The 18,653-nt window shown below is 39.5% G+C and overlaps 2 protein-coding genes across 3 annotated transcripts in view; both read left to right on the forward strand.

The window, feature by feature from the left end:
* The window catches only part of LOC131520526 (T-box transcription factor TBX1-A), a 5,505-nt gene extending 4,269 nt beyond the window's left edge, over nucleotides 1–1,236 (forward strand). The window contains exons 5-7 of the mRNA XM_058744818.1: nucleotides 227–294; nucleotides 435–523; nucleotides 765–1,236. Of these exons, the coding sequence (XP_058600801.1) occupies nucleotides 227–294; nucleotides 435–523; nucleotides 765–910 (303 nt within the window). The 3' untranslated portion in view covers nucleotides 911–1,236. The remainder of the gene's footprint in view (nucleotides 1–226; nucleotides 295–434; nucleotides 524–764) is intronic.
* Nucleotides 1,237–3,463: 2,227 nt separating this feature from the next.
* Nucleotides 3,464–16,958, forward strand: bace1 (beta-secretase 1). Of its 2 annotated transcripts, none has more exons than XM_058745434.1 (9): nucleotides 3,464–4,219; nucleotides 6,031–6,119; nucleotides 7,198–7,414; nucleotides 7,491–7,628; nucleotides 8,235–8,369; nucleotides 9,310–9,411; nucleotides 9,502–9,651; nucleotides 10,715–10,886; nucleotides 15,343–16,958. In XM_058745434.1, the coding sequence occupies exons 1-9, from the start codon at nucleotides 3,959–3,961 to the stop codon at nucleotides 15,585–15,587; spliced, it is 1,509 nt and encodes a 502-aa protein (XP_058601417.1). In that variant the 5' UTR covers nucleotides 3,464–3,958; the 3' UTR covers nucleotides 15,588–16,958. The 2 variants fall into 2 exon arrangements, with proteins under 2 accessions (XP_058601417.1, XP_058601418.1); XM_058745435.1 differs by having other exon boundaries at nucleotides 11,047–15,485.
* The last annotated feature ends 1,695 nt before the right edge of the window (nucleotides 16,959–18,653 follow it).

The raw sequence follows: 18,653 nt of genomic DNA on the forward strand, positions 1-18,653 counted from the left end.
TTACTAATAATATATCATTCAGAACAGTGTTCTAAAGTAAAAAGCATGATCACTCTCTATAGTGACTGTAAGCGTTTGAGGTTTTGGAAAGTCATTCCTTCCTTCTGAGTTGACATTTTTAAACACGAGCCATAACACAACTGCTAGAAGTGAACAGAGCTGTGTGATCGGTGAATAAAGAGCTCTTTATCTGTAGCTGCAGTGAATCATGTCTGTCCTGTCACAGATCACCCAGCTGAAGATCGCTTGCAACCCCTTCGCCAAAGGCTTTCGTACAGCAGATTCTGAGAACAGGTGAGCAGTCATGACGTATAACGCTATACCAGAGTCTCACGCTGCTCTTTCAGGAGGCTTCCCGTGACATCAAATCTATACTTTCTGTTCTACAGCTGTTCTGTAATTCTAAAGAGTGTACTTATGCTCTCTGATCGTAGGCACACAGCTCCGTGTCAGACAGAATCTGCTGGCCTGTGTTTGCCGTGGAGTGTGTTTGAGGAATCGTCGTCTGTGCGTGAAGATCAGCGTGAGTGACCACCGCTCAAAACCAGCACTCATCTCGTCCCTGCTGCATTTTGCATATCCCAAAAATATATCTTTTCACACTTTTTTGTATAATGTGACATTACAAGTTGTTGTAAATAATGACCAATGTAAACATTGCATTTCAGTGCAAGTTGCAATTTTGTAGAAGTTGACTTTAGCTGTAAGCAGTCTGTGTTGCGGAGAGTGCTCTCTGAATGCTGACGCACAGCCCTGTTCTTCAGGCCGCTCGAGCGCTCATGGTGCGGCCCTGCAGACGGCGGGGACCGAGGCGGCGCTCTCGTACGACGGAGGCTCTCATTACTACAGCGCCCCTGCGCTCCTCACAGTGCCCTGCCAGTGGAGCGGCCCGAGCACAGCCCACAGATAACAGCCCTCTGCTCTTAGCCTTACACCTGAAAGTGTGCTTCGTTTGTGCATACATCAACAACAACAGCAATCATAATAAAAAATTATCAAATAAATTAGTTTCAAATGGTCTGGTCAACAAGAAATAGTTCCTCACGGTAACGATACTTTTACAGAGTAGATTTATTGCATTACGCATGAATCAAAACAAAGGCTCTGTGTTCTGTGAACTGTATAACTCGGTGATCATGTTCATATATTCATGCTTCTCAGTACCTACGACAGGGGTTAAATTGGGATTTGTTATGTGGGGGGGCTCTATGGTATCGAGCATATATAGTCCAAAGCGATTTACAAATGAGGACAATGGAAATATATATGTATTATGTGTGTTTTGTTTTTTTGCAAATATTATTCTAATGCAATATTCTCATTGGTTTTCTATCAGCTGTGACATCAGCAGGCTATACATCTGCATGTTTTTTTTATTTTTTATATTTTATGCAAGGGCATTTTTTTCTTCTTTTTTTACCTTTATAGAGAGCATTTTCCCACTAATCTCATTAACTTTCATTTCAAATTCTTACATTTGATCTATAAATTTAATTATAATAATGTGATTGTTATTATTTATACGTTATCAAATTATATAATTTACACTGAAAAATACAACTACATTAAACTATGAGATTCTTTAAAAACTAAAACTGAATACACAAACAAGAAATGATGGTGGAAATGATACTTTTCAGCGAATTTAAACGCCAGTAATGAGCGTTTAATGAGTGAGTCATTGAGTCGTTCATTCAAACGATTCGTTCAAACGGCAGATTCTTCAGATGTTTATGCATGGGCTAATGATACTTTGACTCAATCGATTCGTTCAAAACACTGAATCATTCAGCAATGAATCAGATGGTTGCTTTGAGATGCGCTGTGGTTCCGCCAAATATATGACCTAATATTATTGTATTCGCTCATTGAACTGTTTATAGACCTGTTAAACTGTCGTAATGGTGACAACGTTGAGTGATGTTGACTAACTAACTGTATTTTAAATATAGAAACTTTCCGTTTTGAATTTTTACCTCAGTATGCTGAGTTTCTAGTGTTGCGTGTTTTGATTTCTCCTCGAGAGCTGCGCGAGCCTCAGCTGCGCAACATTAGACCGTCAACACATGCATTACATACAGTAGCTATATCCACTATTCAACACTTACTCTAAATATCTAATCAAATCTGAATAATACTTGCGTTTTGGTGTTTACATAGTTATTTTTGGTTAGTGATGTGTTAATCATGTTACTTCCCAGATAGCGTGTTGAAATTCCATCAGAATCATCATTTTGGTTGAGGTTGAAAATTCAGTGAGAGTAATGTGTGTGTTTGGACACTGTGTGACAGCACACACACGCAGCTGATCGCGATTTTGACTTTTCTTCTGAAGACACACATTACAAACTTATTCGTGTCATCGACCTTATGTGGATTTCGTGAGAGGGAATACCTTACATTGTTTGATTTTATGTAATTTTTATGTGATGTGAACAATTTTATATATTATTTTAGTTTTACTGTACACCTGTGACTCACCTTAAAGGGATAGTTCACCCCAAAATGAAAATGTGCTGTTAATTTACTCACCCTCAGGTCATCCGAAGTGAAGAAGTAAAGAAGACACAAAACCAATTACAACCAATATGTGGCTAACCTAATAGCTATGTTTTTCATTCTTCATTTCCCCTTTGTGTAGGCCCCTCGAGGGACATTTCCTTGGTTTGCTCACATCTGGTGTTAATGTCTATGGGCCCCGGACGGCCCCGGCCCAGTTTAAACCCTGCCTACCGATACACACTTTCTGATATTAATAGATGTTTAAAAGATGTACTGAAATACACATAGATTGATTTTGGCATGGACAATTATCATGTAGCATTGCCATTATTTTTGTTTAAATATAAATACATTTTTAAGTCATGTTGTTAAAGCATACAAACAATCATTGTATATGCCCCCATTCTTTTAATCATGCAATAATCTTTCAGCGCTAATGTGGTAAATGACAATGGTATTCACTGAGATCCTTGGTGTACAGTAGATCAAAGCATTGTGGTTTTTCAGCTGATACCAGCAACAATGAAAACACAAAAACACAATTCAAGAATAAAAATATTACATATGTTACACTGTTATGCAGTACGAGAGGAAAATGGTCCGATGAATAAACTCCAAGCCCCATGATGCCTCACTCCAGTGTGTGTGTGTGTGTGTGTGTGTGTGTGTGTGTGTGACTGGAGTCCGCTCAGTGCGCTAGTGTCAGAGCAGTCTGATTCTTTTAGCGAATCGGCTCGTTTGAGCGGTTCGCTTCAACGAACCGTTTCAATAAAGTGATTCATCACGTTACATAAATATTTAGCTAAATATCGATGTATTCTTATGGGTGACCTGTTGCGTGTAACCACCTAACAATGCTATTTCAAACCACTACAATGTTCTTTCAGTCGAGTGATTCATTCGCTCTGTCCGAACCATTCAAAAGAGTCGATTCCCGTGAATGGCTCGCTGAGGAGTCGGACACCGCCACAGTGCGTGCGGATGCGGGGAAGATGGAGGAGGAGGCAGGAGCTGTCTGAGGACACAGAGATGCGGATTATGGAGGCTTGCGCCGTCAAATGAGCAAAGGCCAAAGACACGGGGACGAGCACAGTTCGGGACTCTGAAAGAGCGCGTCCCGGCGGCATCTCTATAAATACAGCGGTCATCTCATTTAACAGTTCGTTTCTTAAAGAGCGTGCGGGAAGGTTTCGCAATCGGACATCAAGTACGGTATTTCCATATAATAATTCTCATAAACAAGAACGAGGAATGTGGAAAACGGGGATGGTTGTCGCTGATTGTCAATGCGGAGGATGGAGAAAGCGATCGAGGGATAATAAACATGAGCCTGAAGTGCTTTAGTGCTCGCGGGGATTTGGGAATTTGCGCATTCTGTGCGTTATGACGCCATAACAGAACCGATCCGACACTTGACGCGTTCTGAAGTAAACGAACGGATTCGATCGCCTGGAAGATGAGGGTTCCGCGTCTGCTTCTGTTGTCATGGGCATTAGTGGCCCTTCTGCCGGTCCCCTGCTCCGGCGCAGTGCTGCTCCGCGTCCCTCTGCGGCAGGGGCCCCTCTCACAGACCGCGGCCCCCCGGGGCCCCTCCAGCTCCGCCCGCACACGCAGAGGAGCCAGTGCGGTCAATTTTGTCAACATGATTGACAACCTTCGCGGAAAGTCAGGACAAGGGTATTACATCGAGATGGCTGTGGGCACACCGCCTCAGAAGGTGAGACTGGACCTGAACCAGAACCAAAACACCACAGAGATATATATACACCACCCATTCTGATTTTGTAGTAGTTGATTGTTCTCAGAATCAGGGCATTCACATTTTCTTTCATATTTTGTCTTAACTATCTATTCTTATTTATTTATTTGCAGAAATTGTCTTGCAGCGTGAATATCACCACGATGTGCAGTAAAATGCAGAAACCTATCCAAAATAAACAATGTGGACAGAAATACTTTTAAAACATTTTGGAATTATTTAATTTAGAACCTGTTTTCAAAAATGATTGAGAGGAGAAAGAAAGAAAATGTTTTAATATTTTATTTTATTACCTTTTTTCCCCCACTTTGTTTAGATCTTTGTGCTTTATGGAAATTTTGCACCATTGATTATTAATGAATAAACGCTGATTGTAGGATTTAATAAAGCATCTGTTTTGTGAAGTATGGGTTATAGTGTAAGGCACAGGCTCAGTTTTCCAGTGCTGCACGGTCTTAAGTGTACTGTTGTCTATACATATACACTACTACAGACCTACCTGCCACCTTTTCAGCAAGAAACACGCGCGTACCAATAATAGTCATTCTACTGAAATGTTTGCTCCATACTGTTTAAACCCCAGGAAACCTGATCTAAGTTCTGACGGAGTGAGAATATCACACTCTGCTGAGCTAGTATCATCACTATAACTCTCTTTTATTTATTTTTTTATTGTTACAATTGTCCCTCGTCTAGTGCTTCACACACACACTTGAAAATGATGTGGAAGGAAATGAATGCGTGTTTTTGCACAGCAAACATCTTCAGCTGACTACTGTCACATGGGCATTACTGCGGGTCGGTAAGGTCACGTAATGAATGAGGAAGAGGAAGGCCTGTGGCGTAGGGGTCGCTGGAGGGAGCGTGTGCACAGGGACGAGGTTAGGACGCAGGATACAGACTCAGTGAGCAGAAATAACAGGAAGCCCACAGGACAAATCAATGACATGAGGAGTCAGCTCAGTTCTTACTACAGCAGCGGAGCGGCGAGGAGCTGCCACAGACAGACAGGTGAAGAGGAGGAGTGCCCTGAATCTAAAACACTTGTCTGATAGCTTTCATACAGAGAGCTACATTTGGAAAGACTCAGTAAAGTCTTGGTCTAACTCTGTGAATGCACAGAAATCAGTACAGAAGCGGTCAGTCTATGTAATATTCAAAAAGCCTTCGTTAGCTGATGTTGAGTGCAGAGCGATTATTACAGGGTCTAATGAAGGCAAGTGACAGAGTTGCCTTCAAATGTCTGTGCTTTTAAATAAATGTGCTATAACTCTCAAATTATTCGTTATCAAAGCCGCCGGTTAGACTCTGAAATGGTCATTGTGGACACGGTAATTGTCTGATCGTAATCATTTCAGAATGAACGATGACATGGCCACAGTTCAGCAGTCTATCTGCTAAAAGGTGCTGGAGATCTCAGGAGTCCCAAAGATGTCTGGCAGCTCCGTCTCGTTCTCAGGTTCCGGCCCTCGTCTCCTCCGTCTCTCTCCCTCGGCGTGTATCACGTTCTGCTCGGTCAGGGAGTCTAGCGCTGAGAGGCTGATCAATAATACATCTCATTCTTAAATACCCCTTCACAAACACACAAACACCCACAAGGACACGGAGCGGTCGTCAGCTGAAGACCTGAGCCACATCTAGAGACTGGAGGGTGGGCTAGTGACCGTATGGCTTACAGTGCCCTAAAAACACGCCGGCACCACTCACATTTCTGCAGTCATTCATTCATGTGAACTTGAAGGTACAGTGTGTTTCCGTCTGTGTTCCAGCTGAACATCCTGGTGGATACGGGCAGCAGTAACTTCGCGGTCGGCGCCGCCGCTCACCCGTTCCTCCACAGATACTACCATCGCTCGCTGTGAGTACTGCTGACGCTTCACACTAGCAGAGTAACGCTACACAAACATGAGGGTTCGGTGCGTACCTCGGCTTTAACGTCATAGTTCGGTATGGTTTCGGTACAGCAGGAGGAAAACATAAACAAAAGTGCTTCTTTTTTTAAATTAAACAGTGGTTTACTGAACAAATTGCTCGCTCTTTAAATAAATTCAATTATAATTCAAAATTTCTTAGGGATAAAAATCAACCTCAGCTTCTGCTCTAAACTATAGGCAGCCCTTCCACATCACTACAAGATTACAATTAACAACAGAGCCCAAACTTACATTTAATTACTATTTATTTTCAAATATAATAATCAAAAAACAACTTTAAAAATGTATGCAAACATGGTAATTACCCATAATGCAGTTTTTAAATGAACTTCTAAATCCAATTATAATATTATATTTGTTGTTGAAATGTAGTTATTTACACAGTGGCTGTCATAACTTATTTCATAACAGACTCATTTAAACGTACATTAAGACATCATCACTGACAGGTAAAGTAAAATATGAGCATAGAGTCTAATATTTGGTGAAACGCTCTTCTCTAGACTGGATTTCTCTAGTGAACTATAGAGCTGTGGACACTGATGACGTGCCGGAGGTAACTGAAATGCTGCGTGACTTCGTTTACAAGCTGTTTTATTGACGTCTTTCTGCAGTTGAAACACTGATGGAGTGATTACATGATGCATGAGATGTTCGTTCATCTTTATTTGGTGTTAGAACTAGTAGTAAAGAGGAAGGGATGATTGTTTGAACTGAGGCGTTAGTATACAACAGAGCGTTTATTGATTGAATTCCCTGAATAAAATTGACATAAATTGAAAGATGAGACTTTGTTTCTTGTCAAAAGTAACAATATATAAAACTGGACGTTTCCAGTGATGTTTCACTCGTGCAGTGCGTACCGAACCGAAAGACCCATACCGGAAATATTAATTATGAATGCATGTACTGCTACACCCCTAATCCACACACGAATGGGACACAACGTATGTTATATATGAAGAAGCTGTTTCCAGAGTCGGATGGTGTTTGTGTCGACAGCTCGTCGTCGTACAGAGATCTGGGCCGCAGCGTGTATGTGCCGTACACACAGGGCCGCTGGGAGGGCGAGCTGGGCACGGACCTGCTGTCCATTCCTCACGGGCCCAACGTGTCTCTGAGGGCCAACATCGCCGCAATCACCCAGTCTGACCGCTTCTTCATCAACGGGTCCAACTGGGAGGGCATCCTCGGGCTGGCCTACGCCGAGATCGCCAGGGTGATCTTTCTGTAGCTGTCATAACCTCTCAGAGCTTGATGAAGAGCCGCTTCTGACCGGGTGTTGTGTCTTTCAGCCGGACGAGACTCTGGAGCCGTTCTTCGACTCTCTGTTGAGGCAGACCAGCGTCCCAGACGTCTTCTCCCTGCAGCTCTGCGGAGCGGGGTTCACCCAGAACTACAGCGCCGGCAGCTCCACTGTAGGGGGCAGTATGGTGAGCGCTGTGAAGAGAGAGCATGTCCATGCCGGACACGGTTACCTGACCCCAACATTCTACCATTAACTGTGGAACACAAAAGGAGATGTTTTGCATGTTTCCCCGCGTGCTGTGAATGAGAATCAGACTGCAGGCCCTGACAAGGACAAGAATACTTTGATAAAAACATCATAAACATAGTCCATATGATTATTCTAAGTCTTATGAAATCATAGGATAGTTCTGTATGAGGAACAGACCGAAGCTGCAGCCATATGAAAATTTGGGAAAATTTTTTAAATAAAATTTTTTTTTTTTTAGATTTTATCCTTTTTGGAGCTTGTCGGCATGAACATTGTGCTTAACATCTCCTTTGTGTTTTGCACTGACATAAATGAATTTAAATGAACCCTTACCATTAGGAAAATCACCCACTAACACTGAAAACATTTGGTGGTTAATTTTTTTTTTTTTGGAAGTAGATACATTAATATAGTATTTTCTTGTAAACATAGTCCAACATTTATTTAATTTTTTTTTTTTTACAGTGTACCACGTGGAGTTAAATAACTTTATGTAATATGAAGCAAAACAACTATAAAAGACTGTGTTTGTTCTTCACAGATTATTGGGGGAATAGATCCGTCCTTGTATGTTGGTGAGCTGTGGTACACACCAATCAGACGAGAGTGGTATTATGAGGTCATCATCGTGCGCATCGAGGTCAACGGACAGGATCTCAATATGGACTGCAAAGAAGTGAGAACAACTCTCCTGGTTTTGCCAGGAAGCATTTATTCCTTTTGACAAAACAGACTTCACAGATACAGTTTCAGTATCTTCAAGCACATGCCTTTTATGTATAGATTTGATTGATTTACTCTTGTCTCAAGTCCAGACAATCTTAAAATATAAAAATAGTTTTATATGTTTACCTGAATTACATTTGTAAAATGATGGTCTAAACAAAGACTACAAGAAAGATAAATCACTTCATAATTGTTGTGATTTTTTCTCCAGTTTAAGTTACACCTGGCCCTTCATTATTTATAACCAGACCAACAATTTTGTCTTTAGTAAGAGTAGTATTCTTTGTATATAAAAGTATAATATACATTGTAAGTGAATAGAATTCATGAGACTTTTTATGCAAAAACTGTAAAAATATGATTTAATTGTATTTTGGATTGATATAACTAGCATTAGCAAGACAGAGGAGTTTGCCATTTCATTTCAGAAATATTTAAAAAATATAAAATGTAATGGAAATGAAACTTTGATGGAAGTGTTAAACTTCTAAAACACACGTCGCCTCTTATGCGTGTATGTCCGGTGTTGGACATTCCCAGCAGACACCTTGATATCAATTTGACGTCAAATATTAGTCAAGACTTGATCAAGATGCTGTAACATCATTTTAAATTCAGTTTGGACGGCAGTTTCTTCCAGGGGTATGTCCAGTTGCCCACTGGGTTGTTAGAAGTCTTGAATTGAATAAATTGGATAAACTAGGAGGTGTGTGAAAAATGCATTTTAAACAAGGCTATTTCCAAATGTCCATAAAGCCAAAACTACATACAGTTGAAGAAACATTTCTGCATTTTTCCAGTTGGTTATGGATAAGAAAACTATTGAACAGTTTTTATTTATTAAACAGAGATAAAAGCAAACATTGTTTCTCTCTGTCTCTGTCTCTCAGTATAACTATGATAAAAGTATCGTGGACAGCGGCACCACAAACCTGCGTCTCCCTCGTAAAGTGTTCCAGGCGGCTGTGAAGGCCATCGAAGCGGCTTCATCGGTCGGTGTATACTGTCTGCGTTGCTCTCAGTTTTGAGCATGCTGAACATTTTGAGTTTTCTGGCTCAACTGGCTGTATTTTTCCCCTCAGACTGAACAGTTTCCCTCAGGTTTCTGGCTGGGCGAGCAGCTGGTGTGTTGGCAGGCGGGCACCACACCCTGGCACATCTTCCCTGTCATCTCTCTCTACCTGATGAGCGAAAACAGAAACCAGTCTTTCCGCATCTCCATCCTGCCACAGGTACTTCATTCTGCCATCAGACCAGTTTCATACCGACAAACAAATACATCCCCTAAAACGTGCAAATTAAGTGTACTGCCTGTAACACTGTATCCTGCTGTTCTCTCACTTTCACCAGTTACAAGCAGCTGGAGCATGTTTCTGTACCAGCAGACATGCTGCTGTATCTATTCCCTTGAAGGATGAGTTTTGTCAGTTACTCCCTGAAACAAAACATGAACAATATATCCACACACCAAAGAGCAAACTTCAGCTCGCACTTATGAAGAGATGCAAATGTCAATGTTAGCATGCATCTTAGTTCACCCAAAAATGAAAATTCAGTCATAATATACTCGCTATCAAGCTGTTCAAAACCTGTATGAATGTTTGTCTTCTGCTGAATACAAAAGAAGATTTTGAAGAATGTTGATAACCATACAGTTCATTTTAGCCATTGACTATTTTTTTTTTCAATACTATGGAAGTCAATGGCTACCATCAGTTACCCACATTTTCATTTTTGGGTGAACTATATATATAGATGTTATGATAACAGCAGTGCTACATTGAGGTTTGTCCATTTGGAGATTATCAGCTTTTTCCACTCTTAGAGCCTCATTTATAAAATGTTATGCAGAAACCATCCTAAATTTGATCTTACGATCATCTCTCAAATATGCGTACATGTGATACATAAAATGAAAGTACGTACAGAAAACCTACGTACGCGTCTCTTTCAGATGTGAAATCTATGAATCGCAAATGATCTTGAACTTAAGCGCAACTGAATGGTTTCAGCTCTCTGCCTTGTAAACGACTCCTAATTAATGTCATTAACATATCAAATATAACCTCGAGCTGCAAGAACAGCTTACATTTTCAAAAACCTGCAGTACTCCGACAATAAAAAGTGTGTACGTCTGCTCAGACGCTGACGTGATGCTAAGCACTTTTCCACGTCAAAGACCGTTTTTAATTATATGAGCATTGTCGTGGATTTAAGCGCACACGCACGCACTCTATGATCAAGTGGTCTGTAATGGTTTGTGAATGCATGTGTCTGTGTCTCGTCTCTCTGCAGCAGTATCTGAGGCCGGTGGAGGACGTGGCCTCGGCTCAGGAGGACTGTTATAAATTCGCTGTGTCTCAGTCCAGTACTGGTACAGTAATGGGTGCCGTCATCATGGAGGGCTTCTATGTGGTGTTCGACCGAGAGCACAAGCGCATCGGCTTTGCGGTCAGCACATGTCACGGTGAGAGAGCGTTTTCTCTAATTTCGTTCCTTTATTTCAAATAGATAGATTATGGTACACACATAAATGTAAAGAGATTCACAAAAACATATTCAAAGATTATTATAATGAGATTCACATTTATGTTTCACCGTATCCTAACTACACGCGACGCGACAAGATTTCAGCGGCAAGCAATCTGCGTGTCCACACCAGATGCAACGCGACAGAATCAGTCAAATATCTCAGCCAATCAGAAGCTTGGGTGGGCGGAGCCTCTCTGGAAGCACACTGCACTCGTAACGAAATGGATAAGTTTATGATCTAATTCATAAATATTAAAGCTTTTTAACATCATTAAATGTACATACTGAGTGACTGATAACATCTTTATGGAATACGTGCATTGGTTCGCAGCGAGTTCACAGTTTTAACAGTCATCTTTGCTTTCATTTATTTTCAACATCTGAGGTAAACTATCTGTTGTTGCTTTCAGTATGGCTATAAGGTCACGCAAAATGATATTCAAACTCACATTAGACACATTTAACTTGAATAAGGCACATAATCACCTGAGATTATCACCGTCATAGTTTGTGTGTTGTTGTTCATGCCATGACGTTGCAGAAATAGAAACCATTTCTAAATTAGAAATTGTGTGTTGCCGTCGTGTGTACTTAGGACAAAACCTCTGATTAACATGGAAAACATACATTTTATCGCATGTCGCGACATCACTAAAATAAATTAAATTAAAAAATAAATACAATGAGATTTGCAAAATAAAAAACATATTCACACATATCTTTATATGTCACAAACACAACTCTGCCTGGCATTCATTTGTGAATCGCAGCACGCACTCGTGGATTTCAAAACATTTCTAGCATCAAAATGTGCTGACAAATCCACAAAAAGGTGGACTACTCAAGCCAATCAGATAACAGCTACATTGCACTGACCAATTGTAGCATGTTCTCATTATAACCAATAATGTTTTGTTTTACAATCAGGGTGTTCTCGCCCTGAAATAACTATGTTTAACCAATTTAAATTTGGGATTTTGTTAGACCATTAGACTGTGTATCAAGCCAAGCCACAGTATTATATTTTAAATGCCTTTGAAATGTCCAAATCCTTAGAGAAACAGCACTCTCTGTTATGGGATCAACACTATCTTGGATACAGATGTCTATACATGATATTTTGTCCAATATTGGTGTAAGTAGTGCAAACGTGGAGTGCTCCAGAAGTAGAACGGGTCGTCTGTTTACTGCCAGTAACTCGTCGTCCAGCATAGACAGTATCGATTATATGTATGATTATAATGTGTTGTATTTGCTTTTTGCTTATTGATGCTTTTGCTGTGTTACGTCGCACCACTCGTGTCAGATTCCTGATTATAACACTCTCTCTACACCTATGAATGATTATAATTTGTGTATATTCCTGAGGTTATCCTGATTTACTGATCCTGATGGAAAGATGAAGAAGCCTTAAAGGGGTCTTGATTTGTAAACAAATCTGCGGTAAAATGGAGTGAACAAAGGACCAAGTTGTTAACGCAGTCTGGATCTTCATTAAAAATAAAGTTTCTAACTCTTTCCTAACGTTGGGATCAGAAGGAAGGTAATGCAAAGTTTTTCCACAGCTTCGCACTGAACAGCGTCTTCAGAGCATCTTTATTGTTCGGTTTCTGCACAGACCTGCGTTTGCTGCTCTCTTACACTACATACATGAATCGGTGGGCGGGGCTAAACAGGCAGCTAGGTAGAAGCAGGTGTTGATCTTCTGCGGCGGCGGTGCTTATCCACACTATTACATCATAGAGTATAACCTACCCTTTCAAGGAAAGTCCGTTCACTTGGCCGCCATATTTGCAACACCTCCGGGCAGCTCAAACAAGACCAATCCTATCTAAATGAATGGGGGAATCCTGAAATCTCTAAAACTGCTTGCTGAACTCGTGATTAAATTACACATTTCAAATCAGCAGCAAAATCTGAAATTAACTGTCCCATGAATGTTGTTTCTTATGCTCAAATAGCATTTAAAAAGCTTATTTTTCAGACCAGCCAATGCGCATGCGCTTATGACTGTGCATGCGCAGCTGCTGGTCCAGCCCCAGGTTTCTATGGGAACCGGAGCGTCTTAACGGCTTCTGCAGTGATGCAATGACTTTACCAATCAATGATTGGCTCTTTCATTTAGAAGGCAGGTCTATCCCGCCATATTGCACGTTGCAGTTTCTCCTATTCATAAGTATAGGAGTGAACATCTTTGTATTTCTATAGTCTTTGGTACAATATTCCAAACACTGTCATTTTGGCAGACTGGCTTCAATATAAGCTTTAGTTTTTAGACTAACAAGAAAGTTCTGAAACTTACAGGATGTTTGTATAGTACAATTACCTCTTATAGGTTAAAAAGATCAAGGAAATTTTGATTCCTCAGTTCATAATCCCTTTAAACTCCAATAACCTTTTGGACATATGGTTTTTTAACCACGCAAACAGCACTTGAGCTCAATTTATTCAGCTCAAAGGGCCATATAGTGTAGTTCCTTTCAGGAGAGCAAAATGAATCTGTTCCCAACCCCCCTGATTGTAAAGCAAAATATGATTGGTTGTAGCGAGAACATCCTACGACTGGTCAGCGCAACATAGATAGGCATTATCTGATTGGAGTAGACGGTGTGTGGAGTCCAGTGGCGCCTGCAGGTGTACGGCTGGACGCACTGTGCGTACCATGAGCGCTCAGACTGACCTGAGATTTGCAGCAGTAAAGTATAGGCCCGTGTGCCCCGTATTTCTGTCGACTGAACCAGCCATGCCATTAATAATGAATGTATCAGTCTTTTGCATGCCAAAGTCCATTTCTGCTTATAAACATTACGTCAAATAGAAAGAGAAAATCGTGCTACACACACTTTCATGAGATTGGGTTAGACTACAACAATTAATTTGTAGCCTATTTTACAAATGGGAATACAACGAATTCATGACAATGTTTTACATTCAAGCTACCCGTAAAATTTATAGTGAAAAGTTCTTTAAAATCATCTGGAATGTAATAAAGTCATTTTTAAAGCTGTTTTTAAAGCATTTGCCACATGGATTAAAAAATAGGCTAAAAAATAATTCACATATCAGATAAAATTGCATTGCAGAAAATCCTTTAAATTTTAAAAAGTCCAGAATTCAGAGCAACATAAAAATCAGAAAAAAAATATAATCGGGCCTGTTTTAGGCTTTTCCTTATTTTTATATTTTAGACGGTGATGAAAAATGACTCGCCATCTCTTCATTGGACGCGCCTTTAGAGAGAAATGCATCTTTACGGATTACATAATGAAAGAGTTTTTGTTTTCGATTTGAATTATTTCATTTAAAGTAGTAATTTAAAGCTTTCTATAGATATATTTATCATATTTGTGACCCTTTCGATTCATCATTGTGAAGACGAGACGGAAAGCGCATCCTCTGTTTTCCTTTTTATTTTATAAAAGCACAACGTTTTGCTGATATTGTGAATGCACACAAATAACAGTAGACCCTTTACAGTTCCGAATGATGTATTACTCTTACCTTTATCAACAAAAATTACAGCGTATTTTAAGCTGTTTCCACTATCAAGAAAAAAATGCAAGTGACCGCTCTGGTGCCTAGCGCACATTTGTATAGTTCAAACGTTTAAACTAACATTGTGATATGCTTGAACTGTTTATATCTATAGATTTTATTTTAGGCAAGTCGTGATGATTTGAGAAGGCTAAATTGATCAAACATAAGCTACGATCAGCTCACTGTCTGCCGCTGGCCGCTTGGTCGTTACTTAACCCCATATACCCCACACACAAAATGTCTGAATGTTATTGATCTCAATAATAAAATATTGTGTCTGTCATGTATCTTAAAGAAAAGCAGACACGCTTTTAAAGTGAAGTTAGTTTGAGAAATGCTCAAGTGTCATTTGTTTGCAGGTGATATTTGAGATTTATTGTAGCTTCTATCTGTGTAATGACATTCAGACATGTCTAGGCATGCCTTAAACCGATTGGAAGAGCCTAGTGATCCTGAAGACTGGATTGGCTGCTTCAGGTGTGTTTACCTGGAGCAGCACTAGACACCCAAGGATTAAGTAGCTTTGGGGTCACTGTATTTAAAGTGATTTAATAATCAGTGGAATTAATGTTGTGTTTCATTTCAGCAACAACACCAGTAATAAATACAGAGTAATATTACATTGTGGAATTAAGTTGTTTGTTCAGAGGCTTAGCAAGATAACTGGGACACTCTACAATGCAAAAACATTACCCTAACTCTAACAACAACAATGTCATGCAGCTTAAAAAACAGACAGCATCCAGACATCCAGGATGTTTTATTACAGTAATGAGAATTTTATGAGATTCATGAATGAGTTGTCACCTACCTTATTTTTGTTGATGTTGTTTGTTAATTCTCCTGCGCTCTAGTCCACGATGAGTTCCGCACCGCCGCAGTGGAGGGGCCGTTCCATGGCGTGGACCTTGAGGACTGTGGCTACAATGTCCCTCAGACCGACGAGTCCACATTGATGACCATCGCCTACATTATGGCGGGCATCTGTGCCCTATTTATGCTGCCTCTGTGCCTCATGGTCTGTCAGTGGCGTTTTACACGCTGCCTTCATCCGCTGGGCGCTGGAGATTTCTCTGATGACATATCCCTCCTAAAGTGAGCCATATCTAAACGCAGAATGATTTCAGTGCTTGTAAAACCGGCCGTCCTTGAGGGTCTCAATGAAGGGGAATTGATGACTACAGTGATTATAACTATATATGTTATAATTGTGCATATGCACACACACACACACACACACACCCCGATGGGCTGTCCCACCTTGGAGGATTTGGTACCCTCTGACCCTTTTTGAGCACATGTGAAATGTGAACGATCCTTTATCTTACAGATTTTTAAGTGTGGATAACTGTCCTGGGACTGTTCAAGTGAAGTTCTGTAAAGTTCTGTAAACCATGTGAGCGAGTGTGTCTGTGTTTGAAAGTTAGAGGGAGATTGTTCACTATATTAAGATGTCATGTTCTATAATATGATCAATATTGATTGATTTTCAAAATGAATAAGGGGTATAACAAAGTACTGTTTGAGTCACTGTTTATCACATACCAGTCCCCAAAAATACCATAAGGAACTCAAATTACTATTACTTACTAAGACAACATGATCTTGTGACTGTATTAATTGAAAGCTTACAGTTAATAGACCTATATGATTTGTAATAATGAATGTCGCTGGTAGAGAACATGTCCAGTCATATTTTACCCCAAAATCTAAAGGAAAAAATAATAAATTATATATAAACTTGAACCATATTTTAGGACCAAGAGTTTTTTTCTTATTTTCATGGCAGTTTTAGTAACAGTTTCTATTAAATTTTCATTACCTCAATGAAAATAAAATAATAAGATACTAATATTATTATATATTTAATATATTACTTAAACTGCTTTCCATTTTAATTTATGTAGTGGTCTTAAAATAGGATTAATTTTATTTATGCAAATAAAAAAATTATTGCAAATGAAAGAAAAAAAAAAAAAAGAAGGATTTTGCGGTCAGATGTTACCTGGACACGCTTTCTAAAGATTTACTCTAGAGCAGTCATATCTAAATTATGTAACAAATATTCATCAGCTTTTGAATCATATTTCTCTGGGCACATATGTAACTGTAATGCTGACTTCACATTGCAAATATGATTGCACACACACACACAGAGAGAGAGAAATGTGACCAAACAAGAAATGCACCTAAAACAATTGCTGCCTATTCTTGTGCATATAATAACTCACATTAGGAAAAGCACATACTCTCGTACATCATCTTAACCAAACCTTCAGATTAAGCCAGAACAAAACTTGTCTACACTGAAAGATCTGCAAAACAGGTTCCTACTGCTAACAAACTTAATGTATTAATGAAAATCCAAATTGGCAGCTCTTACATTTAATAAAGTATAATACACCATAATGCGTGGTCTTATTTCTTGGTGAGTATGTGATACAGCGTGGAAAGCTGCCCTTTGCGTCCCCCTTGTGGACAGAGTTAATCATTCCTGAGTTCTCAGCCAATTAATTCTGAGACTATAGAGATCACATAATTGTAGCTTTGATGGAAGATAATGTTAAACAAGTGTAATATGATTAAAGATTTTGTCTGCCTCCCAAACAACATTATGAAGCTTATACCGTTGCAGAATTTGGGTACTAAATAGGAAAAGAATCTACTTCCCACAGTTCTAGGTGTTATCAATGCCAGAATTTTGTCAATGCAGTGATTTATTTCTTGTTAATTTAGCCACTGTAGTAAAAAAACAGTTTTTTTCCAATATAGTTTTTTTGTTCTCCTGTAGGTAGAAACCTTCCACATATTGGGCCTCGTTTATCAATCTAATGTAGAAACGAGTGCAGATCCGAGCGCACAAATCAGCTTACGACAGAGCTCACGTGTGATTTATGTACGAAAGATTGCACGTTGATAAATGTGGCGGAAGAAAACAGTCGTCGTTTGAATATCACCCCGATTTAGAAGCCTCGCCCCTAGAGTTTACGACACGGAGAAACCAAACCCGGCCAAAAAGAGGAAGTGATCTCATGAAAGAGAAATTGATCGTACTCCAAAAACACCCTTTAACCTAATAATTGCAAAATATGGCATTCATTTATATGTATATTAAATACCAGTAAATATAACAAAACATTTATAAACATTATAAACACTATATAGATTATTTAGTTCTCCTTAATCCACAACAAATCCTTTAAATTTAACGGTATTACAGAACAAGAATGAAAAAAATGAGTAGCTATAAAATGTTATATTAAACTATGAAGTAAAACAGAAATTAGGCTATAGTGGCAGTCATTATAAACAGAACACAACTTCAAGCTAAAATTAATGTATTAAAGCGAAACTAAACGGCATTGGGCTCACAAGCCTCTTTCACTCGACATCCAAATGTTTCCATTTTTGATATGTAAAATTTGGTTGCTAAACTATTATATATGATGTAAACAAGGCTTTGTACTTCACTTGTGTTCCAATATCCACGTAAAACAACATCATCCTACACATGCGCAATACATGTTTGTTTCGGCGCTGCACGCTGATTTTACAGCGGACCTTGTAAATTATGCAGTGTAACATTTGTTTGGTTGACTGCATTTTAGTTTGATTAATGGCTGAAATGTCAAGTTAGTAACTCTGAAATGTTGTGTGTGTGTGTACCTTTTTTGCTATTCAGGTGGGGACTTAAACCTGAATACACACAGACTCATGGTTTAGGAAAATAATCAAAATGAACAAAATGCTGTCATTATACAATTCTCCGAAACTCTCTATACTGCAAGCAAGTTCAGGCTAACTCACAAACTTGCATACACGAGCTCAGACCTGGGGCCTCATTTATAACCGTTGCGTACGCACAAAACCAGCCCTGAAAGATGTGTACGCCACTTCCTACGCAAAAATTGGGATTTATAAAAACAAACTTGACGGGAAAATTTGCACAAATCCACACAAACTCTGACCCATGCGTATGCAAAATCTAGCTTTTGTGCATACGTACACTTTTAGGATGAAATCTACGGAGAGTTTTATAAATAAGGCCCCTGATCTGAGATTTGATCGTAGCCACCGCTCACGTCCTTTTTGATAAATTCCAAGTTTTGCATTGAAATGACCGTACGCCCAATTTTCGGTCGTACGTTTGTTTCAAAACTTAAGC

The sequence above is a fragment of the Onychostoma macrolepis genome, chromosome 15 (genome assembly GCF_012432095.1).
Source record: "Onychostoma macrolepis isolate SWU-2019 chromosome 15, ASM1243209v1, whole genome shotgun sequence".
Taxonomy (NCBI): domain Eukaryota; kingdom Metazoa; phylum Chordata; class Actinopteri; order Cypriniformes; family Cyprinidae; genus Onychostoma; species Onychostoma macrolepis.

Excerpts from the sequence above, each read along its gene's own strand:
- bace1 (XM_058745434.1), top strand. The coding sequence starts at position 3,959 with ATGAGGGTTCCGCGTCTGCTTCTGTTGTCATGGGCATTAGTGGCCCTT. Across the intron at positions 6,120-7,197 it reads AGATACTACCATCGCTCGCT|CTCGTCGTCGTACAGAGATC; the intron begins GTGAGTACTGCT and ends TTGTGTCGACAG. Across the intron at positions 8,370-9,309 it reads TCAATATGGACTGCAAAGAA|TATAACTATGATAAAAGTAT; the intron begins GTGAGAACAACT and ends TCTGTCTCTCAG.